Source organism: Mus musculus, chromosome 1, assembly GCF_000001635.26.
Source record: "Mus musculus strain C57BL/6J chromosome 1, GRCm38.p6 C57BL/6J".
In the NCBI taxonomy this organism is placed as follows: domain Eukaryota; kingdom Metazoa; phylum Chordata; class Mammalia; order Rodentia; family Muridae; genus Mus; species Mus musculus.
In genome coordinates this window covers 106769927-106797300 of record NC_000067.6, presented here as the reverse complement: position 1 = coordinate 106797300, position 27374 = coordinate 106769927, and the positions used below count along the sequence as shown (strand labels likewise).

The 27374-nt window shown below is 39.5% G+C and overlaps 1 protein-coding gene across 1 annotated transcript; it reads left to right on the top strand.

Moving 5' to 3' along the window:
* Positions 1–575: 575 nt before the first annotated feature.
* Positions 576–26513, top strand: Vps4b (vacuolar protein sorting 4B). Its single transcript, NM_009190.2, has 11 exons — positions 576–880; positions 5512–5623; positions 7216–7372; positions 10531–10598; positions 14516–14635; positions 16641–16797; positions 17191–17339; positions 18251–18332; positions 19812–20031; positions 23154–23294; positions 24753–26513. Exons 1-11 carry the CDS (start codon positions 854–856, stop codon positions 24852–24854), a joined length of 1335 nt encoding a protein of 444 aa, NP_033216.2. The 5' UTR covers positions 576–853; the 3' UTR covers positions 24855–26513.
* The last annotated feature ends 861 nt before the right edge of the window (positions 26514–27374 follow it).

Here is a 27374-nt window from a genome sequence, read left to right as displayed (position 1 = left end):
TATATCCAACCAGAGAGTGGCTGGCTATTCTTACATTTGTGCCAGTATTGAGCCAGCCTATCTGCAAGCAGCTCACCACTGTAGGTCCCACGGTTTGTAGCTGGGTGATGGTTACCTTTCTCCTCTGGTTCTGTGCAAAGTACCTCCCAGTACCGTAAACACTAGACAGTAGGGGTGAAGGCTCCATTTACATTTTACCATTTTATATACACAATAGGTATTTTATTGTGCTGGAATATAAGGAGCAGATAGCAATAATTTCGAAAAGAAAACCTTAGTTTGAAACGCTTGCACAAGAGTTGCAAAAAGAATTTTCGAATTCCAACGTACTTGTCATCCAGCTTTCTCTTAATAGCATCTGAAATGACTGTACTATTGCTTACTAAAACTAAAATGTTAATGTCCGATACATTAGCTGAGCTACACACTTTTGTCACACTTTTATGTTTTAACAACTGACGTCCCTCTCCAGCACCAGACTTCACTCCAGAATCCCCCACATGCCTTTAGGCTGACTTCCGCATCTCGGCTTCCTGTTCTCATTTCGCGAGAGTTCATTTGTGGCGAAACGCATCCTGGGTGACTGGTTAGCGCGTGTGCGGATGACGAAGCGGAAGTGCCCGGGCCAGAGGCGGGACCAGAGCCCTAAGGGGCTCGAAATTACGGAAGTTTTGTGCGGAGGGTCGGGTGGCTGCTGGAGTTCCTGCTGGATTTACGGCTCCGGAGCTGGGGCTGCCGCTGGGGGGGTCTCAGAGCCGCCAGCCTCCGCACGGTTTGCGGTGGTGACCCGGGCGCGACTCGACGGCGCTGCTGCGGGCCTTGTCTGTAGTAGGGGACCCCTCGGATCTCCACCATGGCGTCCACGAACACCAACCTGCAGGTACCGCGGTCCTTCTGGGCTCCTCTGGGCCCCTCTGGAGAGCCGGAGCCCGCGGGGAAGGAGTGGGGGCGGGGGACTGAGAAGCGGCCGCGCCCCTGTCCCCGGCGGAGGAGGGCGGGCCCGCGCAGACGGGACCCGGGCGAAGGGGCGCTTCCCAGCGGGGCCGGCCTTGGCATCGCCTCAGCCTCAAGGTCTGTGGGACTCTTGGTTTGCTTGTGAGATTGGAAAACAAAACAGCGGAGTTTGGGCCGAACTGGGCCGATCTCTCCAACCAGGAAGATCTCCAGTCTGTCCACCAAGAAGAAAGGAAAAGGGTTTTTTTTTTTGTTTGTTTGTTTTTGTTATTGTTTTTCCCAAAGCAGTACTCCGGACCAGTTTAGAATAAGGTTTGCCTTCTCAGTTCCTTACGCTGATAAACAAAGACGTCCAGGTATCCGGTGAATAGGCCAAGAACCTTAGGTTAGAGCGAGCCTGTTGGCACCATCCCCATGAATTCATTAAGAGTATGTTCTCCCGAATTACTGAATTTAAGATCAGGGAGTATTTTAATCTGTATCTTCACTTTCCCGCCCTCATCGCAAAACAAAAACAAAAAGTGTTTTCTAGGTACATTTCGGATTCCTAAGATAATGTTAGAAAGGGGTTATTGCTGCTTCGTGGAACGGTGTGCATTGGCAAATGTTTGTAACGCCGTCTCCCATCATCCTTGGTTCGTCCATGGGGTCCAGAAGAATAACCAAGACTTCTAGCCAAATAGGTTGGTTAGTTTCTTACCAAGGAGTAGGACAAAGTACCCTTAAATATTGGTCTTCTGGTAGTCAAATAGGTATTTGTTCAGTGTCTGATATAAGTAACAATGATAATGTAAACATATTTCCTTAACGTAGGATAATTGATTCTGAAGAAATTCCACCCAAAGGAAGGGCATTTGAATAGGGATCACTCCACACCAAGACGGGGAGTAGAGGTTTGTCTAGTGGGTCTTATCCTGAAACTCAACCTAAAAGATTATGAATGATTGCTCTCTTTTATAAAGTCTAAATGCAGCCATGGCTCATTTTTAAGAATTAAGAGTAAGTTCACTATTAATCTGTATGTATATTTTTTTTTCCACAGAGTTTTTGTAACCTTATATTTTGTAGCCCTTTTCGGAAAATGCTGGGGTTTTGTTTTGGTTGTTTTGTGGGGTGGTTAGTGGATTTGTTGTTGATGATTTTGCTTTTGTGAATGTATTCGTTGATTGATAACGGCTTTCCTGTGGATATTAAAGATAATTTCATTTGTGGTACTCATCTTTCTTTTTCAACATTTGTAGTTTGATTCTGTAACCAGAATGCATTGTATGTTAATTGGATTGTTGGATGTTCTTCAGTGAGCCAGTTAGAGACTGAAAAATATTAAAAGTATAGCTGTGAGTGGTAAGAAGGAGGGATGTTGAGCTACAGTTGTGTTAGTGGTTAGTTCCACTGTGGTTTTTCTCCATCAGACTTTTCAGCTTTCTAACCAAGAAAATTTTGATAAAGAATTGTTAAATGAGTAATTTCCCCAAGGAACAAAATAAAAATCTTTGTAAATAGATGCTTTTAATCTAATGCGGAATGCAAATAACCAAGAAAGCAAACAACAACAAAATGCCACCAGAATTTAAATACAATTCCATAAGATTATAACAGAATTAGAGGTTAGTGTGAGCTGGCATCCCAGAAGGGTGTATCTCACTCTTCCTAGGATAAGTAAGACATGTTTCTCGAAGGTGCTGAGATCTCAGATAAAATAGGCACCGACTGTGATTGGCTCAGTGTTTGATGTGATCTCATTGACTCCTCAGGACAGCTCTTCAAGGCCAGTGTTATTCCATTTTCACAGTATTAGAAACTCGAACTTCTTGAGGTGGTGGTGTGCCCAAAGAGAGATGCCGTAAATTAGTGTTGGGGTTAGCTTTGAATCCAGGTCTGTGTGCTTATATGCTTGTGGTTTTCTTTCCCTGTAAAATTCTGTGTACTTGAAGAAGAATGCTTTCCAGGAAGAGAAAAATCGCAGAAATGTAATAAAAACCTTGCAGAGAACATAAAGTTAAAACCAAAGGCAAACCACTCCTAAATGTTTGCTGTCCATATAAAACTATCCCACCCCCATCAGTCTGTCCCTCCATCTGTCCATCCATCCGTCCGTCCTTGTGTGTGTGAGCATGTGCCATAGCATTTGTGGGTGGTCAGAGGACAACTTGGAGTTTGTTCTCATTTTCTGTTGAATGGTTCCTAGGAATCAAACTTAGGTCATCAGTCCTGGTGGCAGGCGTCCTTACCTACTCCCTACCTACTGTGGCAGGCGTCCTTACCTACTGTGGCAGGCGTCCTTACCTACTCCCTACCTACTGTGGCAGGCATCCTTACCTATTCCCTACCTATTGTGGTAGCTCACTAGCCCCATGCCTATACTCTTTCCCTATTGGAGTGTTTATGCTCCTTCCTTATTTTCATATGTCTGCATGTATTTTAAATTAAAATTTATTGTAAAATTACAATTTATTGTATTTTATGTGTATGGGTATTTTGCCTGCTTTATGCCTGTGTTCCATGTGTGTTCTTGATGCCCATGGAGGCCAGAAGAGGACATTGCATCTCCTGGAAAAGAAGTTATAGATGATTGTGAGCTACCCTGCAGGTGTTGGGAACTGAATGCAGGACCTCTGGAAGGCCAGTGTTCTTAATCCCTGGAACATCTCTCCAGCCTCTAAATTACAATGCTTCGTCAAAGTTTTATTTTGAAGGCCAGGTAGGCAGGCAGATCTCTGTGAGTTCCAGGACAGTCAGGACTACACAGAGAAAGCCTGTAAAAAGTTTTATCTTGAGATCACATGCAATTTTCAGAAATGATGAGAGGTATCCAGTAGACCCTTTCCCCAGTTGCATGTTGTAAAACTGGCACAATAACACATCAGGATATTGATGTTGACACCCTCTGCAGGTCTTACTCATCCCCCAGTTTGACCTGTGCTTCTGTGTGTGTGTGTGTGTGTGTGTGTGTGTGTATTAGTTTGGGAACAGTTTGCTCGTCAAACCACTGAAGGCTATCTGGAACATTCATTTATGTACAAGCTTTGTGGGATTGTCTAGGAGTGCAGTTCTTTGTTTATATTATTAGTTAACATATTTTGTTCAGTAAATACAAGCCAGTTCTCCAGAACTGCAAAACCATTATACGCTCTCGGCATTCTTAACAGCATCGAAGTTGTCATTGGCTTTAATTTTAGCCATTGTGATAGGTATCTGTTTTTTTTTTTTTCATTGTGGTTTTAATATGACCAATAATAGTATGCCATCTATATGGTCTCATTGATGAAATATATTAGTTAATTGGGATTTTTAAATGTGTGTGTGCAGCCGTGTCAGGACAGCCTGCAAGAGTTGGTTCTCTTCTACTGTGTGGGTTTATTGAATCAATTAGGTTGGGTAGCAAAACCCTTTATCCGCTGAGCCATCTTCTGGCCCATTCATAAATTCTCTTTAAACTGTTAGGTCTTCAGGATCCCTTTATGTGTTCTAGTAGATGTTTCTTTTTGATCTGATGTTTCACAGTGTTCTCCCAGTCTATACTATGTCTTTTCATCATCTTGTCAGGATCTTTCAGAAAACAAATGTTTTAACTGATATGCTTTCACGTTAACATCTTTTCATTTTATACATTGTGCTTTTGGAATTAAATCTAAGAACTTTTTTCTTTTTGGTTTTGTTTTCTAAAAGTTTTTATTTAAGTCTGTGCTCATTTTGAGTTAGTTTTTCCTGGACATACAGGATTTAAGGCAAGATTCTTTTTTTTTGCTCCCTCGTGGATGTCGTTTGCTCTAATACGATTTTAAGAGCCTACTTCCTCATTGTGGACTTGGTTCTCTGTCACTTTTAAATAGTTGCTTGGCTATGTTTGTATGGTTCTATTTCTGGGAAGGTCTTCCTTTTTAAATCTCTACTGAAGGTCTTATCACACAAGATATGAAAAGGTAGAAAATGAATTTGGGTCAAATCATCAACAAATGCCCCTCAAATACTTCCATGTTTCTAAAATTTTATAATATTTTAATGACCTTTTAATATTCGTTGATGTGATACTATTTTGGTTTTTTAATATCTGTGCTCAGTATCATTTTGGGAACCTTTCAGAATATTAATATCACAATGTTGCATACAGAATTTTATCTCTGCGTTCTGTTTATGCTTTAGGCAAAGCAGCACCAAGGTTTTCCAGATGCTGTAAGTTTGTTTTATGTGAATAGGTCTTGTGCCTGTGCACTGTGCCTGTGCAATGTGCCTGTGCACTGTGTGTATGCTTGGTACCCACAGAGGGCAGCAGAAGGTGTCAGATCCCCTGAACTGAAATCACAGAACTATATGACCTGACATGTGGGTACTGAGAATTGAACCCAGGCTTCCCAGAAGACTAGCTAGTGCCCTTAACCCCTGAGCCATGTCTCCAGTCTAACAGTACTTAATTTTTGAGAATTTCCCTAACTACTTCTTTTTAATTAAATTCACTCTGTGCCTCCACCCCCTTATGTATGTTGGGGGGTGTTATTTGCTTCAAACTTAAGATTTATGCTTTCATTTTAAGTGTATTGTTTTGCCTCCCTCACACAGAAAGCAATAGATCTTGCAAGCAAAGCAGCCCAGGAAGACAAAGCTGGGAACTATGAGGAAGCTCTTCAACTCTACCAACATGCTGTGCAGTATTTTCTCCATGTTGTTAAATGTAAGGCATGTTCTATTCTCTTTAAACCTGTGCACTAGGAGGGGGAAATGGTACATTTCTAAAAGTTGAAATACAAAGCCAAGAGGATTCTAAAAATCTAAACCACCATTAAAGAGAAACTCCTTTCCCTAGCTTTTAATACTATTAAGCAATGTGCCAGCTATTGTAATTATTACTTTATATACCAGTATCTTATTGTGCATTCAGTAGAGTGAATTTTATTTTATGGATAGATAATCCAGCTAGATTATATGATTTGAACAACCATTTTCTGAGCATATGTTGAAAGTTATTTTCTTGTAAAAATAGGTAGGGAGGTATTAAGTTTATTTAACAAATTCTTATTTGATATATATTATGGGCCAAGCTCTGTTCTGGGAACTGGATAGTCAGCACTGAAACAAGTACATGAAAACCTGTAAGGTCCATCACCAATCTTATACTTAGCACCATTGGGTCACTAACAAGTGTTTAACGTGAACTTTCCTACTTAATTGTAGGGGAGAGTGTATGTTAAAACGGAGAATGAAATGTAACATATAAGAGACATGAGGATAGTCCTATGTGTTGCCCATACTGCTAAAGTCCACATTTCAAAACAACTACAATAGAAACTTTAATATAAAAAAAATTACAATGTTGGTAGTCCACATAATGTAGACAATTTCCATCTCTTTGTATACTTTGAGATAAAGGAGACAAAGATCTTAATAAAAATAGTTAACTATTGCTTATATATCTTTTATATCAAAATTTTTATTCACTTCTATTAATTTTCTCTGTCAATATATGCAAGCAGTATACAGAGAATAAATCCAGCTTCTACTTTCCTAACCCTCCAGTTTCAGCTTTTAGTAATCCCTACTGTGCAGTCATAGTTGTCTGTTGTCGCTCTTGTGGTTGGTTTTATGTGAGATAAACAGTGTTTAGATGTCTACAAATGGTTAAGGGAAGAATTTGAAACCTACAGATTGTTACTTATTGATTATGATATAATATAACTTAAAATATCTACTATTTTGCTGTGAGCTTTTTGTTTCGATTTGTTTGTAAACTCAAACCCAGTGTTGGCCTCCTACTCTGAGTGGAAAAAAATCGAAGAGGGCTGATGATCACTGGATACAATGAATTAGAGACGCTTTCTCCTCCCTCCTCCAACACAGAAGTTCCTGGTTAAAGAATATACCTCTTTGATTCTTTCTCTGGATGCTGAAGAATACCATGACAGAAAACACGTTAGGGAAGAAGGCTTTATTCTGATCTGCATACAGTTCCAGAGGGGATCTGGCCCATCATCGCAGGGAAGGCGAGGCAGCAGGAGTGAGGCCAGCCTTGTTTGGGATCAGGGAGTTAACTGACTACATCTCATCAACTCATGGGAAATGAGACAACAGGAAATAGAGCCAGGTTTTATAAACCTCAAAGTCCACCCCAGTGACATATTTCTTCCAGCAAGGCTCTACCTCCTAAATGTTCTGTAACCTTCCTATATAGCACCACCCACTGTAGACATTTGGATACATGAGCCTGTGGGGGCTCCATATCAAAGCACAACAAATACTAATGACATAGTGTCTCGTTCCCTTCTACAGATGAAGCACAAGGTGATAAAGCCAAGCAAAGTATCAGGGCCAAGTGTACAGAATATCTCGATAGAGCAGAAAAACTAAAGGAATATCTGAAGAAAAAGGAGAAGAAACCACAGAAGCCTGTGAAAGAGGAACAGTCAGGCCCAGTTGATGAGAAGGGGTATGTATGTATTCTAAAGTGTTAGATTTTATATCCTATAACTTTTCATTTGTGAAATAGGATTCTTTTGTCTCAGCCAGGGATTTTCTAACCATGGTTCATGAGCCTAAGTGGGTTTAAGCCTATTTCAGTCATTAAGTTTTATTGAGACATAGCCTTGCACATCCACTTACATACTGTCATCTCAGGCAGTTTTTTTGTTTGTTTGTTTGTTTTTGGTTTTGTTTTTTTGGGTTTTTTTGTTTGTTTTTCGAGACAGGGTTTCTCTGTATAACCCTGGCTATCCTGGAACTCACTTTGTAGACCAGGCTAGCCTCGAACTCAGAAATCCACCTGCCTCTGCCTCCCAAGTGCTGGGATTAAAGGCGTGGGCCACACCACCCGGCAGCAGTTTTTGTCCTATAACAGAGTTGGGTGGTTACAATAGAGATTGTGTGGCCAGGAAACTGGAAACCATCAGACCAGAGTTGCTAGTCTGTACTGACTGCACTCTCTCTCTCCTACCTTTTTTCAAGGTGTTTCAAGTAATTGGGAAAACACCACAGTCATGACGCCAGCACACCCCTGACTGTCAGTAAGACAGTACTACTGTAGAAGGGTGTGATCTGTGAATTACATCTGACCTTGTGCACAAAGGGAAAGCAAACTCTAACAGTGTCATTAATTTTTATTTTATGCAAAAGGTTTTTTTCTCTGTGGATTTGCATTATGTCATCATGAAGAAAGCAACAGCATAATTTTTGAAGTACTAAGCTCCAGGTTTTGAATGCCTTCCTAGATGCATGAGGTATCAAAAATGTAGAGAGCGTTTAGTGGATGCATGCCCAACTCTGCTAAGCAGGGAGGACTTACTCTAGCCAGATTTGCTCTTGATGGTCCTACAAATGAGTGCCAGCATGGTTCCAAATGACGTTAGGAAAGTGAGATTTTCAGTTGATATGGCCTGGCTGGATTTGAAACACTGAGGATCTGATGAGTTCTGGAGCCTGAGATGCCCACAGTTCATGTTCTGCAAGGTACATGTGATGACCAAAGTCATGGGGGCTAGGGATGGAGCTGTTCATTCAGTGCTCCCCTCCCATGTTTGTTCATGGTGAAACTTTGCCCATTTACTAGACATCGTCTATTTTAAGGATGGGGCAGATATAAAAATTAGAGTTAGCTGTCTTAAAGTGTGTGGCAGAGTTTGAAGAAAATTACAATCTCAGAGTTTTATATTCTCTGTTGAAATACTGAGAATTTAGGTTAGGTTAGGAAAACAGTGTCTGTGGCATGCCAAGAGTATTTTATATTCTGTACATACTAGTTCCCAACATGAAATGCACGTAAAGGGAAGAATTCATCGTGAGCGTACAGGGCTTCCACATCTCACAAGTATCTTTTCCACTAGAGACATTGGATCTTCCCTGTCTGCTGGGACACATGCAATATTACTGAGGACCCCGTAGTCATCTGCTGTCCAGTGGCAGCCAGAGGAGAGTCTATCTTTCTTTTATACTAATTATCAGTTACAAGCAGTCGAACTCACTTTGGCTGATTTAATTAAAAGGAAAGGTATTCTTGCAGGGATTATTTTATAGAATTTTTGAGTACAGAGAATCAAAGATGGGTTCCCATCACTAAGAGAAATAAATACCCAGGATTCCATTTGGGGACAGAGAATTGTAAATTCATGCCTATGGTATTTTATGTTCAAGTAGAGATCTTGCTGCTGCCACCTCTCCCATGAGCCATTACTAGGGCTCAGAAGTACACAGAAGACCTCTGCCTCAGTTTCCTCAGGGCAAACCATGGTCTTACCTGAAGATTTGTTCTTCACACAAGCAACCTTCACCTTGGGGGACTTCAGGTTTGCTGAGGATGAAGGGAACTTGTATTGAATGATCTGTACAGCACGAGATAACATGAATAAGGGGTTGGAGTGTCTGTGACTCAGTTCTCAGTAGTCACTTCATCTGTAACTCTGCCATGCCACAAATAACCAAGGCTCTCCCACCCAGTCATAAGTCCTGTCAAGTTTTTCAACCCTCTGTATATATAAAAATCTAAAAGTTGGTAGGATTTTTCTTCTCTGTATCACTTTTTTATGCAACATTGTAGCAGGAACATTTCCATTATGTGTTTCTACAACATTGTTTTCAAAAGCTGTAGTGTATTTTGTGATAAGCCATTATTGAACATAATTATTTTTGGTTTTTTCCACAGTTGTACTATAGGTATGACTGTCCTTGTAGTGAACTTTAAAAATTATCTCCTCAATGTAACTCCCTAGATGTGATATAGTGCTGTTCTAGTTTGCTTCTCTACTGCTGTGCTAAAATACTATGAGCAAAAGCAATGTGGGGAGAAGTGATGTCATTTTTTTTAGAAAGTATAGTCCACCCCTGAGGGATTCAAAGGTAGGAAGGACTCAAGGCAGGAGCTTGGAGCAAAGCATGATGGAGGGATGCTGCTTACTAGCATGCTTTCCCTTGCTTGCTCATCCTTCCTGTATCGCCCAAGCTCAACCTGCCTAGGGATGGCACTGCCCAGAGTGGGCTGGGCCTTCCTATGTTATTAAGTAATCAAGATACTGCCACACAGATGTGCCCACCACACTGCAGTGTGTACGAGGCAGTTCCTCAGAATCCTTCGAAGGTAGTCTCGGTTAGGTCACAAAAGCTAACCAACACAAGTGGGTTGGCAATTTTTTTTTTTTTTGAGTTCCTAAGATTTTCACTAGGAATCTTTCTCTGTTCTTGTACATTTTTATGTATTGTACCCTTTCTTCCTAACACAAAGTCCTGTTGACTTACAGTTTTCGCCTGGTCCTGATGTTTTTCATTGTAGCTCATCATTTTCCTTTCCTTTAAGTCCTTTATAGAGTAGCATGGGGCACTCTCCTGTGATTAGGTACATGACAGGTATGTCACGAGGGTGCAGGTGTTCCTGACTTTAGCCCGCTCTTGTCTGTTTCCAGTGTGTACTTTCCTATTGATTATTTGCCTGTTCTCTGTTTTAATATATTCTTAAAAGCGTTATTTGAAACACTGAAGTAAAAATCAATTTTGATGTCAGTGTCTTTGGTTGTGTAAATATTTCAGGTTATCTTTCCTTCACTTTTGCATTGTTTATTAGCAGTGAGTGATCTTTTGCATATATTAAATTTTTTTCATTAGGAATGACAGTGATGGGGAAGCAGAATCTGATGATCCTGAAAAAAAGAAACTGCAGAATCAACTTCAAGGTTACTGTGGATTTCATGTTTCAATTTACTCTTATTGAAAGTACTCATGGACTGTCTGCTTGAACAATTGTATTTCCCTCTTTTTCATCAAATTTCAAAAAATGGCTTTAGTTGCTGGTGGGTCATATACTGGATTGGTTCCAGATTAGGATTTACTGTCAAAAGTTTCTAATAGTTAGGATTTCTTTTCTTCGATAGATTTAAAAAAATAAAATAAAATCTGCCTTTAAAAGTATGCCATCAGGGCTGGTGAGATGGCTCAGTGGTTAAGAGCACTTAGCTGCTCTTCCAGAGGTCCTGAGTTCAAGTCCCAGCAACAACATGGTGACTCACAACCATCTATAGGGGGATCTGATGTTTTCTTCAGGCAGGCAGAGTTGTATGCAGCAGAACATGCATACATTAAATAAATAAAAATTAAAAAAATTAAAAGGCTGCCAGCAGTTACTGTTTTTCACTTATTTGCACCTTGTAAACTAGGCAGCATTGCCACTATTATCACACTACAAGGCCCAAGGAACAGCATGGCTTAGGAGTTATAGTGATCCTACTGCCATGGCTGCCATTGGCTGGCCTGTGGCTTCATTTCCTCCCTGTTCTTTTCCTCTACTTTCCAGTTTCACAGATATGCTTATTTTATTACATTTTCTTTTCTCTTTTTATCCAATACATAGATCAAAGCCCTTTGACTCTGCTGTCCTACAGTATAGTGGCATAATGGAATGGCTGCAGTTACAGATCTGGAACACTGATGATTTGCCACATAAAAGTTTTCTAGGTTTGGGCAAGTTCTCCAACCTCTCAGAATCTGAGTCCCCATCCTGAAAGTGGACATTTCTTGTAGGGAAAGGAAATCAAGGCAATTCAGAGAGGTCTTAGTAAATTCTTGAGGCCTGATGATGAGCTCAGGATATCTAAAAAGGTATCCACGTAATTTCTGATTTTTTTAGTTATTCTTTTGTAAGCCAGCTAATGACCTTCCAAGTATACTTTATGCTTAGGCGTGGGTAGTTTGTACTTGTACCATTAAGTCACCTAAAAAATATTTAACTAGAAAGGATTCCCATTTTATATACTCAGTTTGGTTACTAGATAGTGAGAGTGAGTTCTTATGTGTATGCGTGTGTGTGTGTGTGTGTGTGTGTGTGTGTGCGCGCGCATATGAATGTGCGTGCATGTGGGTGTGTATACATATATACACATAGGCTTGTATGTATCACACAGAGGTGTGTGTACATATGTGCAGAGGGATGTGTGAATGGATAAATGTATATATGTGCAGGTGTACATACATGTATATATGTGTATATATCTATACTTATATATGTATATATTGTAGAGGGTGTGTCTATGTGTGTACATATGTGCAGAGGGCTGTGTGTGTGTCTGTATGTGTGTGTGTTATAGCTTTAACTTTACTACTTCCTTCACTTTGCCAATATTTCTGTCTTACATTAACCCACTGTTATTTAGGAAAATATTGTAAACCTGGTACATTGAAACCCATAAGCTAGAGAGCTGAGGTTTTTGGGTGTTGGTTTTTGTTTTTGGATTTATTCTTTTATTTCTACTTAGGTGTGTGTGTGTATATCTATATGAATATATGCCGCATATGTATGGATGCCCACAAAGGTCAAAAGAGGGTGTCAGATCTCCCTGGGGCTGGTAGTAACAATTGTAAATTGCCCAAGGTGGGTTCTAGAATCCAAACTTGATTTCTCTGAAGATCATTGTGTGCTCTTAACACCCAACCATTTCTCCAGCCCCTAAGAATAGAGTGTTGTTACTGTTACTTGATTGGTTTGGTTTAGTGTATGTTTGTATGCTGAGAACTTTTGTGGCAATAGATACCGTCCCCGAGAGAACTTTGAGTTTATACTGCTGTACTGCACTGCCCTCAGTGATACAATGTTTACTGTGCACATTGTTGACAGTTGTACACTAAGTAGACTTTTTTGAGTGTAGGACAAGAAGCTGTTCTCTGTTTGTCTTGCTAGTTTGAGTTTCTCCCTGCACATCTCCCCATCCCTGGTAAAAAGTAGATCATATATTCAATTTTGAAAATTAGGGTTTTTAACAGAGATTTTTGTAAATTCCTATCAACTGTAAATCCAAAGACAACTTAAATATAGAAACCTTTGGAGTCTCAGTATGAAATAGTATGAATGGAGCTTTAGCCTTTCTAAGGTGGGGTGTCTCTCTCCCTCTCCTTTTAAATACACACGCACGCACGCACGCACGCACGCACGCACATATGAAAACAGTGTCTCACAGAGGCCAGATTAGCTCTAAACTTTCTGTAGCTGAGAATGACCGTCTGTCTCCACCTCCCAAGTGCTGGGAATAGAGGTATGTGCCACCATGCCTGGCTTTTGACCATCTTTTAACTTAATGGGTTGTTAATGGATTATTATTTTTATTTCTTCCAACCAGGAAGATAGTTCAGTTGGTAGAATGCTTGCCACACAGCATGGTGAGAACCTGAGTTCAAGCCCTATGTACAAAGGCCAGCCACGGTGACATACGTCTGTCAGCCTAGTGCTGGGGAGGTGGAGCTAGGTGTATCCATCAGGCAGGCCCGCCTGCCAGCCTAGCCTGCTCAGTGAGCACCGTCTCTTCAACAAGGTGGATAGTCCTGAGGAATGGACCTGACGTTGTCCTATGGCTTCTCATAATACACACATGTGTGACTGTACACATACAAACACATTATCATGTTTAAAATTTTTATTCGTGAAATAGTGTTTTAATATTTTACTTGTGTTTTAGATGATGGGATTTAATATATAATTGTTATGATTAAGATTTTCTGTTAGGTAATTCAGGAACTTGTTTGATTTTTAATTTTTTGCATTTATTTAATTTACATGTACATATATGAGTGAGAGAGAGAGAGAGAGTGTGTGTGTGTGTGTGATGTAGAGGACAGAGGGTGACTTCAAGCATCTTCTTAGATTATTCTACCTTAGTTTTTGAGACAAGCTTTGTTAATGAACCAGTTCAGCTTGGCCGACAGCCTGTGAACTTCAGGAATCCTCCCATTTCTGCACGCCCCTCCCCCCCAACCTCTGAGGTGGGGTTATAGATGTGCACCATTAGAGTTTTTACATAGGTGTCAGGGAGTCTGAACGCAAGACCCTCACACTTGCAGGTGCTTGCTTTGCTGACAGCCATTTCCCAGCACAAGAGTGGCTGCTTCTCATCTTAGACTCTTTCTTTAGTGATTTACAGTAAAGCAGTTCTTACATAAAATAGCTGGAAGATTCTTCTAATAAAGTGCAGGCTTTTTTTTTTTAAATAACATTTGCTGTAGTTTTTAAATGTACTGCTTTGAGGAACTAAATCATCCCTTTAAGAAACTTTAATTTTTTTTAATGATTCTGTTTAAAAGCTAGACGAAAAGTGCGACAAACTCAAGAAAGAACTGTAGATCTTTAGGGACACGTTTGTCTTTTCCATCATCTGCTCCTCTCTCATTTCTAGGCCTTCTGACTTTCCCCTCAGTCTTTAGTTAAAATCACGGAAGTGTATTCTCACCTGAGAGTGTTAACAAGAGAAACAGTAAACCAGCCCTTCTGGGAAGTACGTTGATTGCCCAGGGCCGGTACACAGCTCTGATACTGTGTCACCTGATCCTTGTGATAGCCTGTCTGTGTTGCTTTCCTAGGTAGGATTAGTGTCATTGCACTAATGAGGCAGCAAAAATGTAGGCATTGAGTCCAATCCTTAGCTGTCCAGCCACCCACCTAAGTTCCTTCCTCTTGATGATTTCTATCTGCTTCCTCCTTGCATTACTGTAAAAAGGTTTTAGTACTTAGAACTTTTCCAGACAATTTTACGCTGTGGGTTTTAAATGTTGCTTTCTAGCTTTGCTGAACTAGTCTTCCTCAGTTGAAAAATGACCCAATATTTTGCAGGTGCCATTGTTATAGAGCGACCAAATGTGAAGTGGAGTGATGTTGCTGGTCTCGAAGGAGCCAAAGAAGCTCTTAAAGAGGCTGTGATTCTGCCTATTAAGTTTCCTCATCTGTTTACAGGTGAAATAGCTTCTTATCAACTTTATTTAAAAGAAACCAGTGGCTAACGTAGAGCACTGAGTTCTGACATTAGTAAATACATCTTCTCAGATATATTCCTGTTCATGTGTATATTTGTAAGTATGCATTGCAAAATAATCTAATTGTCAGCCAATAAGGCTTAAGGTAACTCAGTGGAATGCTACATACTCATTAAAATACAGTGAGCGTATTCATATTAAGAAATTTAAGCCCACATGATAATTTGTTGAAACATGTCCACATCTATTATAAGTATCAGAAAACAAATTATAAAAAACGTACAGTATGAGTCCATGTTTATGAAGTAAATGTGTATTCTTAGAAGTAAATGTCTATAGACTTTAAAATGCCAGTAAGTGCCTAGAGAATACAATTACAGGTTAACTTTACCCTCTGAGTTTTATCTGAATTTGTGCAGTAGTCACGTGTTAGTTTTCAAGGTGTTTCCAGTTTTTAAAAAGAGGAGTTAATTAATTGACTGCCTCAGATGAAGTGCACATCCTGTAGGGACAGAGAACACCATCCTTAACCCTCTGAAGAGAGGTCTCCTGACCCCCAGCACCTGGGGATATGATAGCTCTGGTTCTAGCTGCAGCGTAAGTGACCATCTGCACTGTGCTGAACTGTCTTTTCATGTCCTTTTTGTGACTGGTGATCTCTGTGCCTGTGATAGGACTGTACCCACAGTCTAACACAGAGGTGTTTTGTTTTTGTTTTGAAAACAAGTTGGTTCATGCTGCAAACTGAACAAGTTCAAACATTGATGTCACAGAGAGCAGATACAGCAAAGAATCTGGGCTGCATCTCACCTACCTCACTCTAGGGGGCTGCTTATATATAGCTCAGTCCTCAGGACACACACAGAGGGACATGGAGGACCGTATAAGTCAATGTGTCTGTGTACTGGCCTTCCAGCTCAAGGTAGCATGGCATTTACCTTCCTGCCTGCTTCTTCCCCAGAGACCTCTAACAGAATAGATTTTACCTGTATTTGAGCTTCAAGTTTTCTTGTTTACTTTTACTTGACTATAATTATTTTTAAAACTACTTACTATCTATGATGAATGAAAGAAGTGTCTGTCAAACATATTTAAAAGATAATCACTTAAAAGTACATATTACCTAAAATCATTTCCTATCATACTAGTATTCTGTGCACCAACTGAGCAGTACAGCGTTGACTTAGAGTAGTGTGCATTTAAAAGAGAAAAGTGGTAAAATTCTGAAAGTCAAGTAATATTAATCTAGTTTTTCATTAGTCATCTAGGGACAGTTCTACAGACACTAGGTACCTATCTGCAATTTTTGTAGACTTTTAAATTTATTCTATACATCATGGTATATTTTAGGCAACACTATAATTTCTGATTAGCCAAATTAAGGCACAGAAGATTGATTTCCTATCCCCTCATTTCTTTTAAGCAGTAGTAGGATTTACAATAATAGCTCCCACATCATTACCCAATCTTTGAAGCTGCTGATGGTAGCACTGACTTGTGCTTTCTGGTAAATCAGGAACTCCTTAGAAATCACAAGTCCCCCAGACTGTGAGTTCATGCCTTGTCCTTCCTCCACAGGTGATAGAAGCAAGTCTTTGCAGCAGCCCTGCTCTATGGCTGCAGTTTTCCTGTATTAGTCTAGTTTTGAGCAGTACTCTTTAACTGAACTTTGTCCCTGGGGAGCAGAGATGCTTTTGTCCGTCTGTTTCTCACAGTGTCGTCTCCATACAGTGGCTGAGCAGATGAGTGAGCAAGTAAATGAACTTTCTGTCCACGGAAGCGGTGAATGCACTTCTGATAATGTTTCTAGACGAGCAAGTTATACACACTTAAGACATGTTAGACTTTTTTAAACTATCTTTTTATTTTTACTGATAGCTTTCCAATGAAGACCTTTTTACAGTAGTTTTCAGTGTGGCTAATGTCTGAAGTAAGTGAAATGAATAGTCTTGAAATTCTCATGTTTTTTTTAAATACAATTGTAGGAAAGCGGACACCTTGGAGAGGAATCCTATTATTTGGACCACCAGGAACAGGAAAATCTTATTTGGCTAAAGCTGTTGCAACGGAAGCAAACAACTCAACATTTTTCTCAATATCTTCCTCTGACCTTGTGTCTAAGTGGCTGGGGGAAAGCGAAAAGTGAGTGGTGCATTGAAAGTCTTTACGTTGGTCCCTGGACGCTATGGTAACTTGGGCTGTCTGTGGTTAATGGGTTTCAAGTACCTTTCCTAAGAACTCAGGGGCCGGGGGAGGGAGCATGTAACAATAGATATTCATCTCTTGGTCAAGCTCTGGGCCAGGCTAGGAATTTATTTTGTAGGAAAAAAAATAGTAAGTATGTGTATGCGTTTGTATGCTGTCATGTGGGTGCTTCTATAACTCAGTGGACTGTGTAGTTGTAATTTATCATTCTCTACCCCGACAGCATGACTAGGCCTTGGTGTGCATGGTTCTTAGAACTCCTGTGTATTGCTTTGATCGATGGGGGCCTTTAGTGCCGTTCAGGAGCTGAGCTTTACTTTCTCTTCGTAGACTGGTTAAGAACTTATTCCAGCTTGCCAGAGAGAACAAGCCTTCTATCATCTTCATCGATGAGATTGATTCTCTGTGTGGTTCCAGAAGTGAGAATGAGAGCGAGGCTGCACGGAGAATTAAGACGGAGTTCCTGGTTCAAATGCAAGGTAGGATTGTTGGATTGCAAGACACTTTCCAATTCTTTTTTCACTATTAGTGGGAAAGAATTTAAGCAGAATTTCTCTAAAATGTTATTATTTCCATTACTGTTTTTGTTTTGAGAGGTCTCACTGCATAGCCCTGACTGGCTGTTAACTTCCTACAGAGACCAAGATAGCCTCACAGAGATCACCTGGCTCTGCCTCCCTAGCACTGGCCTGTGCACCATCACTCCCTGCAGGAATCTGTCATGTTTTTAAATTATCTTACAGGATTCACAAATGTTATCAGTAAGGAGATTAATATCTCTACTAATTTACCAGGTGCTTCATGAAAGAACAATTTGAAAAGAATATTAATAGTATTTGTCTGTAATATAGGGTATTTGCTTCTTCAGATGATTTGACTGAAACCTGAGCAGCATGGTGAAGATGAAGCACGTTGCTGTTATTTAGAGCACTGCCGTTCTTAATGGAACAAACAAACGGTGTGTGTGTGTGGTGAGAGAGAGAGAGAGAGAGAGAGAGAGAGAGTTAGTTTTTCTTTTTTAGCTGCAAAGAATGAAATTGGGTCATTTGCAGAAAAATGAATATAACTAGAGATAATCATATTAAACAAACTAAGTCACCCTCAGAAAGACAAATATCTTATTTTGTCTTACTTGTAGTTCCTAGATTATATGAAATATGTAAACTTACAGGTATCTATATGGTATCAAAGTTAAGTCAGCTGCCTTGGGGAACAAAGGGGGGTCATGGGAAGGGAGAGATGGGATGCTGCAGGAGAATGTGCTGAGTGCCTTCCATGCTTCTTTAAAAACATCTCTCTGCAGCACTGTCATCCATAGTGAGGATGCACCAGGGACTCTAAAGAAGAAAGTACCAAAGTAGTACTTTAAATATTACCTATTTTAATGCAGGAGTTGGTGTGGACAATGATGGCATTTTGGTTCTGGGAGCTACAAATATACCCTGGGTTCTGGATTCTGCAATTAGGCGAAGGTATGATGATAGATAAACATCTTATTGCTAACTTTAGGTGTAGCAATAGATGATAATTTCCCTTTCCTGTATAAGAATTTACTCTGATGGCTTTTTGAAAAATCAATTATTGACTTCTAGCCTTTTTTGTGTTCTTGTGTTGGGCATGAGGAATTGCTTATTTGTGTGCCTGCTATAATGAAAATACGTGCTTTCTATACTGGGGCCTTCCACTTTGGAAAGAACATTGCTTGGCATCTATGCTTAGCTTTATTTTAGTAAGTTTAAGAGGAATGATGCTTCAAAATTGACAAACAGTTTTGTATCTCAGTGAAAATCTTCATACAAAGTTTTGCAAAATGAGTTTTTGTTGTTTACTCTGTACCTCAGGGATGTACCCTGACTCAGAGCATCCCCCCTACTTGAGCCTTCCATATGCTGGGATTACGGGCATGAGCATGCTTGCCTAGGAAGATAGATTTTTAGTTGCAAAAAAATAAGAGATTTATGTCTGATATGGGCAAAGTAGCAATCACCTGAATACCAGCATTTGGGAGAAGACAGGAGAGCCAAGAAGTCAAGGTTATCCTCAGGTTTGTAGCAAGTTCCAGACCAGCTCGGACTATGTGAAACCCTGTTTAAAACAATAGCAAGTCTTATGCAATTCAGCTACAGGAGCAGTATGTAGACTGTTTGCAGCTCCTCGGCTCCCTGAAGCCCTCTTTAATTGCATAGTAAAAAGCAGTTGAGTACTTGGCACTTTTATCCCCTTCACTTAGACAGCACCTGATACCTCCAGAGGAAATGTGTGAGGTAGGTTAGAAAGCCTGATTCCAAAGGAAGGCCAGCTAATAAAGGTAAGGTAGGAAAAACGTTTACAAATGTCACTGCCCCACTGCCCCGGGGATCTGGAAAACATTGTCCCTCACTGCTTCCTCTCAGTTTCCAAATGCCTGAATTTAATGAAGCCAAGTAAAAATAGTAATTACGTATAGTACAGGATTATTCAGAATGAACTCATACTAAGAGCATTTTGTGTAATGTTTATTTTGAAAGATTTTAAGTAGTTTTACTATTTTGAATTTAGAGAATTATGGTAACCCTTATTTTGTATTATGAATCATTACTTTTCATCACAAGTTCAGAATTCAGTCTTGTGAGATGTGCTTTTATGCTTTAAATTCCAGACATAGAAACAGCCAAAAAGGACTCAAAAGTTGTGTGAGAAAGACTAAACCCCTCAAGATTTGTTCCCTGACTATTTTGCTTCTAATTTTAGTTTTCAGCGTATTATAGATAGTCTTCCCTTGAGGTAGGTAGGAATATGTGTGCGCATGAACACTTAAGTATGTGTGCATTTTACTCTGATCGAATTCACCCTATCTTAGTATAATAAAGACTATCCAGCTAATCATCTGGGATTTTTCTAAACCTGCTCATTTCACATAGAAATTAAGCTTATATGCTTTACATCATCTGTGTAATTTCTTTTATTTTAAGATTTGAGAAACGTATTTATATTCCTTTGCCCGAAGCCCATGCCCGAGCAGCCATGTTTAGACTGCACTTGGGCAGCACTCAGAACAGCCTCACAGAAGCAGACTTCCAAGAACTTGGGAGGAAGACGGATGGCTATTCAGGAGCAGATATAAGTATCATTGTACGGGATGCACTTATGCAGCCTGTGAGAAAAGTTCAGTCAGCTACTCACTTCAAAAAGGTAAGAAGCATTACTTGACCCTGTCGTGTACTTTTTAAGTGAAACTTCAGGACTGTCCCTGGCTTATTTTCCAAAGAAGCTGAAATGGCTTCAGTGTTGTATGATAATGTAATAAATATATTCCTGCTGCATTGAAAATATTTTCTCCAGTGAACATTATTTATGGTCCTAAAGATTGTGTTTTTTTAAGAAGTAATGTGAGGCATTTCTGAGTCATTCTGGTGCAAGTGCAACAGCTCACATGGATGAGAGGCTGCTTTGAGCATAGCCAGAGCAATTGGGAGCAAAATCTGCTACATTTTCACCACATCATAAAAGTAGATCCAGTACATGCTTAGCCTGGCCTTTCTCTGTCCACACTGTCCAGCACTGTGTCAGAGAGGAAACAAGAGGTACAGTGTTAGCAGTGAATCTGAAACTTGGGTGCTAACACACACAATTCTGTGTATTGTAGTTCACAGGGGCAAAGGTATGATGGAGTGTATTTCAGAATCTGAAGTCAGGATTGTCAGCCTTTTCTGCCTTTCCCATATGAATGAATTGAGCTATCTGATTCGGGTACCAGTTGATGAGAAGATTATAGTCTTACTATGTAATTCTTGTTGTTGTTTCTTAAATGGAGATAGCACTCTTTGAAGAATTATTGTAAGGATCTTGTGAGATAATGTTTACACACAACACTAATGATAGTAGCTGACTATTCACTGTGTGTTCTTCTCAGCCATTTCCTCACTAACGTGTAGTGCTTTTGTACAGTAGCAGCTTGTTAGAGAGAAATGTGGTTCAGGATTAAATATATGCCATAGCCATCATATTTTCTTTTTAATTCCCTTTGCACTTAGAAAATAAATTCTTAGGACCTTAGACTTTTCTTACCTAGAATTTGTCACTCATTTCTACATTTTGGTACCAGGGACCTCATATGTGAACATGAAGCCAGGTCTTAATATCATAAAGGCTAAAGCAAGCATAATTTTTAAAAACCATAATTAGTAATGTATCTTAATTGTACAGATTAGTGGCTTCACTGTGATATCTGCATCACACATGGATAGTGTTCTTTATAATCTAATTAGCTTTAACACTAGGGTTTTGGATCACCATCTGCAGTAGATATTCCCATGTTTCCATCCTTCCACTTTTGAAACTGTTACAACTAAAAGAACAGACGTATTTGCCTGTTTATTTCAGTTATCTAACATAGTAAGTCTGAGCCCAGAGTCAGTCAGGATGTAATCAGCCAAAAACAAAGACAAAAATCCCTGGTCTCATGCAGTTGAGAAAAAAATATAGATATAAACTTAAGTGTGAGTGTGTACACAGTAGGTTTGTACACAGTTAAGGAAGCCAGGGTATATTTTACACCTATTCAGTCTTGAAATAAAGGTGATCATCATGAAATAGACTTGAAAGCAACCACCTAAATAAATATATGCTACTTTGTAACAAAGGGTTGTTTTCTAGATATTGCTAAAATCTTGCTTTAACTAAGTTACATTTCATGAAATCACATAGACATTATTAAGCATGTAATTTTATTTCTGTCCTAGTTTTATATTGCTGTGATGAAACAATATAACCAAAAGCAGTCTGGGGAGGACAGGGTTTGTTTATTTGGCTTACAGGCTGATGATACTCCATGGTAAAGAGAAGTCAGAGCAGGAACCTAGAAACAGAAACTGATGCAGAGACATGGAGGAGTGCTGCTCAGTGGCACTCCTTTCTAGAAACACAGGACATCCAGTACAGAGGTGATATCACCCACAGTGGGCTGGATCTCCCCACGCAAGTCATAATCAAGAAAGGATCCATGGACTTGCCTGTAGGCCATCTGATAAAAGCATTTTTCTCAATAGAGATCCCTTCTTCACACATGATTCTCCCTCCTGTCAAGTTGACAAAAAGCCAACTAGCATAGTATGTATATGTCTTCTTAGTTTCTTTTCTATGCTCTGAAGAGACACCATGACCAAGGCCAAGACAGCTTATAAAAGAAAACGTTTAACTGAAAGCTTGCTTGTATTTTTTAGATGGTAATTCCATGACCATCATGGTAGGTAGCATGGCAGGAGGCAGACAGGCACGGCACTGGAGCAGTAACTGAGAGCTTACTTTTTTTTATTGGCAAGTGTCAGGCAGAGAGAGTGTGACCTGGGCTTTTGAAACCTCCAAGTCAAAGCTCAATGACACACTTTTCCAACAAGGCCATACCTCCTAATCCTTCCTAAGCCCTCGGCCACCTGGAGACCAAACCTTCAAATGTGTGAGACTGTGGGAGCCGTCCTCATTTAAACCAGCACACATGGGATTCTCAAGTTTTTGTTAAGAGAGAGACCTAAAGATTGAGTAATTTAAGACTAATCCTACACAATATCTCAAGCTTTCTTTCAGGCATGGAAAAGAGCAACTTGGGAGAGTTTTGTAATGTTTGTTTTGATCTATAATGTAACTACCACTTAATAAGCATTACAGGAAGAATAGGGTAGCTAGAAGGAGCTGTTTCTTTTTCAAAACTTTTCTTTTTAACCCTAGTTTATTTTTCCTTATATATTCTATTTTTCCTAGAGTAAATATTTTAAATACAATCTAAAAATTAATGTATTTTGCCGAAGACTATCCCCTTTTTGGGTTTCCTATCTGCATGGAATGGGTCTCTAGTTGCAGGTGGACAAGGAGTCAGTGAATGAATGACAAACAGAAGCGACACACGAGATTCTGTAGAATCTGAATGCAATTTGACAAATCAAGCATCAGACTTTTTATACAGAAAATAGGGAAGTTAGGTGACATATCGGCCAGGTACAAATGAGATTACCGGATTCTTATACAAAACAGAGGAATGCAAACATGGAAGGACTGGCAAGAACCAACTGGGATAAAATTCAGTGTTTAACAACTGGGATCAAAAACAGTTCCACCTAAGGTCCACTTAATCTTAGAAGCCAGGGTCAAGGGTCGTTTCCATGAACTTTTCGCCTTGGAACGGTGCCCAGGTTTTGGGGGCCTGTCGCGCTTGTCACTGCTGGAGTGGATGTAGCAATATTTTTAACTTTTCTGATAGTGACCGGAATCTTAATTCTTATTTCATTTACTCAGATGAAATCAAGTCACTATCATTACAGGTTCGAGGACCCTCAAGAGCTGATCCTAACTGCATTGTAAATGACCTGCTGACACCCTGCTCTCCGGGAGACCCTGGGGCTATTGAAATGACATGGATGGATGTTCCTGGAGATAAACTCTTGGAGCCAGTTGTTTCCATGGTGGGACATTTTAAAATTTTATACACTTATATGTCATTTCGTTTCTATAGCACTAGAGAATGTTATGATCAAGCTCATGTATTTAATACTTGAAGAGAATTGTAAGTATTAATTTTGTTTACATGTAAAAATAGTTATCTAAAGGTGTGAGACTTGTGTTAATGAAAAGGTTGTATTTTGAAAGCACAATTTGCTCTGACTTAAGTCATCCACAAAATTCTCACATATATTGCACAAAATATTGTTAGGGCTTAATTAAAATATGAGTTTTGTCCTGAATCGCACATGTTTAAAAATAACCAGAAACATCAACTCTTGTGTGATAGTATTGATAAATAGTATTGTTTTGTTTTACTTTCTTAGGCTGCATAGAAAGTTTAAATCATGGAGTTCTTTAAATTTTTAATTGAAAACATTAACCTTTTTCTCAAATACTGTATAAGACTTTGGGAACATTTTTTTTTATTGTGTGTACATTTACATTGTAGAAATTAAAGTAACTTCACGGTTTATTTTGTAAGGTGTATCTTTATAGAAGTGTGGTGCTGCAGAAATCTGCTTGGTTACTGGTGAACACCCAGTGTCAAACAGCTTTGGCCTTAGCTGCCAGTTTTCAGAGTGCTTTGTGGTAGGTTGGACAGGAGCATTAAGAGAGGAGACTGATGTGCTAGTGAGCAGACATAGTCTGCTGTGTGTGTGTGTCTGTATAGGGACACAGACTCAGTGCTTGTCTGAGTACTCAGAAGTCCCGCTTACTGCAGTACTTCCAGATGAGATTATTGTTGTAAGTTTTATGTTCTGTCCTGATTTGAAGAATTCAGAGTAACTTACAGTGGTTCCTTTTTTCATTTGTGATGTAATTTTATAGGAAACGTTCATTTTAATGACTTTCTGATGTTAGTGTATTTTCACCATTTCACTCTTAGTTTTAACTTTAAAAAATATTCTCATTGCTGTTCCATTTAAGTACAACCAAGTGACTTATAGAAATATATTTTTGTAGTAATAAGGAGTACAATTTAAAAAGGAATATAGTGATACTACTACAAAATGCAGTTTATAGTTTTCATCAGAAGGATTAGAATAATGTAGAGGGTTTTACTATTATTGAATGCTAATAGTCTTGACTTTCAGAATTCGATACTTCAGTTACAGAATTCCACAGAGACTGTGCTAAATTATCAATTGCTTGTGCAATTACCATTTTTCTTCTGGGTTACACTTGGTGTGAAATAGACCTCTTGTTGAAGATAAAGAGTTAGACCAGGAGTGAGATGGTGGCTGGACTATGGCCTGTCTTTGTAGGAGGTAGTGAGCATGGTAGGTAACGAGGAGGAAGTTGCTGCTAGGAGCTCATAACACAGCACATTTTCCTAGGCAACTGTAAATTCACAACGAAGAAGGACATTTATACTGTATTGAGTCCATTGTTAATGACCTCTTTCCTTTCTCTGACAGTGGGATATGCTGCGGTCCCTGTCCAGCACAAAGCCAACAGTCAATGAGCAGGACTTGTTGAAGCTGAAGAAGTTTACAGAAGATTTTGGCCAGGAAGGCTAACACAAAGACAGCAAGAACATGTTTATGCTGCATTTCTTCTCTTTTGTAGGTATTTTGCCTTTCTTGGATGACATTCAGATTATTTCCAGCAAAACTCGTTTACCCAGGGAAACATACATGTCACTTGAGTGTTCCTAAAGTCTGTGTTGTCCTTTTCCTTCACTGTCTGTTAAATTCTCTAATTCACAAACATTGTCGAATTGTAAGGAAAGCAACAATGGTATGAGGAACAGCAGAGTGGGGACATCGAGGAGCCTCGCCCGGCTTCATGGACAGCAGCTAGGATTCTCATGAGTACTTGTTCAAAGAGCAAGGCCTTTTTTCTTTTCCTAAAAATGAAATTGAAACGGGGCTAAAGCTAATGGTATATAAATGTCTTGAAAAATCTTTAAGCATTTTATCAATGTAAACTTACTGCTTTATTAAAAATTAATGGTAGAATCTTTACTCTCAGGGATGGGCAGCAAAACGCAGAGCACTGATGAATTTGGGGTTTGTGGCACAGCCAGTGCTCCTGTTGAGTTTCTAGTGGGCTGGTTTCTCCTGTATAGATTAAAGTGATTCCTTTAAAGCAGTGGGCTTTTATAACTCCATGACTCCTTCCACTGTGCACTCGAGACTTTCTAAATCAGTAGTCATCTTTGCCTTGTCTACGCAGTGTCTTTTATAGCCAAGATTGACCAAAAGAGGTAGCAAACAAGTATGCATTTTTCGAGAATTGTCATGAAATACTGTAATGGGAAACTTTAATAAGAAAATGACTTTCTTCTGGACTTTGGGATGTTTCCTGTGGATGATGTGGGTATGTGTGTACATATATATACATAATTTTTAAAATATTAGCGAGAGTCATGTCTTTCACTTTTAAGTTCAGGGAGCAGTTTGTTCTAACCACACAAACATTCTCAGTGTGGTATTTCATGGAGCTTTAGAGACAAACTAATGTCTCATTACATAATGAAATATGAACATACCATCGTGTTATTTCAATGTCTTCAAATACATGATCTGAGGGTGTATGTCACATACTTGTGTACCAACTCTTAGTTGTGCCTTGGACATTTGCATTGCCTACCTGCAAACAATTACTAGGTTAACTAGAATTGCTATGCAGTTCTACCTTGCGAGTGCTACACGGTAATTGCATTTTAAAGTATATTTGCACATTTTACATGCTATGCTATATGATTGCCTTTGGGTTTTGTGTACAGACTATTTTTGTTGATATTCAATGAAAATTATAGGCTTGAAATAATACTGTTCCTATGTGAAGTAAATTGCTATAACCTACTTTTGGCTTTTATATGTTTTTTTTTTTTTTATTTTGGAACCTTCTACATAGGAGAAAATGTCTTAAGTTGGTTAGATAAAAAGAAATAATTTATATTTATTAATGAGCATATATGAAAGATTCAAGGGTAGAAGTGCACACCTATAATCTCAGGACTTCAAAGCTAGTCTAGTTTCCATAACAAGACACTGTTTTTTAAAAGAACATTAAAATTCTGCTCTTCCACAGCTACTGTGTGAAAGCTGTAAGTTATATTGGCAGAATAATACTGAATTTTTTCTAAATGAATTAATTTGTGTAGCATCTTAGTTGTTGAATTAGATTTTAATTAATAGATCCTACTTCCAGCCTCAGTGCTTAACATTCCCAAAGAAAGACACACAGAGAGCTTTTATATTTTGATATGCCTTAAACAGTGCAACAGCTAGGCCACTTCCAACCTCCATGTGGTTAATCCACCTCCCACTGATAATCTTGATCTATCACTTACTACATTCTGTACTCTACCTTGACTGCCCTGGGCCTAGCTGGGCAGCCCTCTGGACCACACTGTCCCAGTTCCTAGATGGCAGCTATGCCTCCCTGTCCTCCACTCTTCTCAGGCATGGCATCTCCTCTCCTCCACACTCTCCAGGCATGGCAGATCTCCTCTTCCTCCCTCTTCCCTAGCTTTTAAGCCCTGGAATCCTGACGTCCTGCTTTTGTCTGCCCTTCCCAGCCATCCTCTGCTGGCATCTTTATTGACCAATCAATACCAACTGGGACAGGGTCCCCCAGTGCAGACTCTCTTGCAAACCGTTTTGGGGACCCAAATTAACATAGTACAAGCAGCACTAGGCCCAATCCACTATAGTCAGTGTTCATTGCGTGAAGAGAACCGTGACCAATGTGACTCTTAAAAAGGAAAGCCTTTAATTGGGTCTTGCTATAGCTTCAGAGGGTTAAACAGTTGTCATGGTGGGGAACATAGCATGCTGGTAGACATGGTGCTGGAGAAGTAGTTGAGAGTTCTGTATATCTGCAGACAGCAGAAAGAGAGAGAGCCACTGGACCTTGCTTGGGCTTTTAAAACCTCAGCACCTAACTCTGGTGATACACTTCTTCCAACAAGGCCACACCACTAACCTTCTCAAGTAGTGCCACTCCCTCATAACTAAGTACTCAGATATATGAGCTTTGGGAGCCATTCTTATTCAGACATGTAATTTGTGAATAAATTATATATAAAC

Excerpts from the sequence above, each read along its gene's own strand:
- Vps4b (NM_009190.2), top strand. The coding sequence starts at position 854 with ATGGCGTCCACGAACACCAACCTGCAG. Across the intron at positions 16,798-17,190 it reads TGGCTGGGGGAAAGCGAAAA|ACTGGTTAAGAACTTATTCC; the intron begins GTGAGTGGTGCA and ends TTCTCTTCGTAG. Across the intron at positions 17,340-18,250 it reads GTTCCTGGTTCAAATGCAAG|GAGTTGGTGTGGACAATGAT; the intron begins GTAGGATTGTTG and ends ATTTTAATGCAG.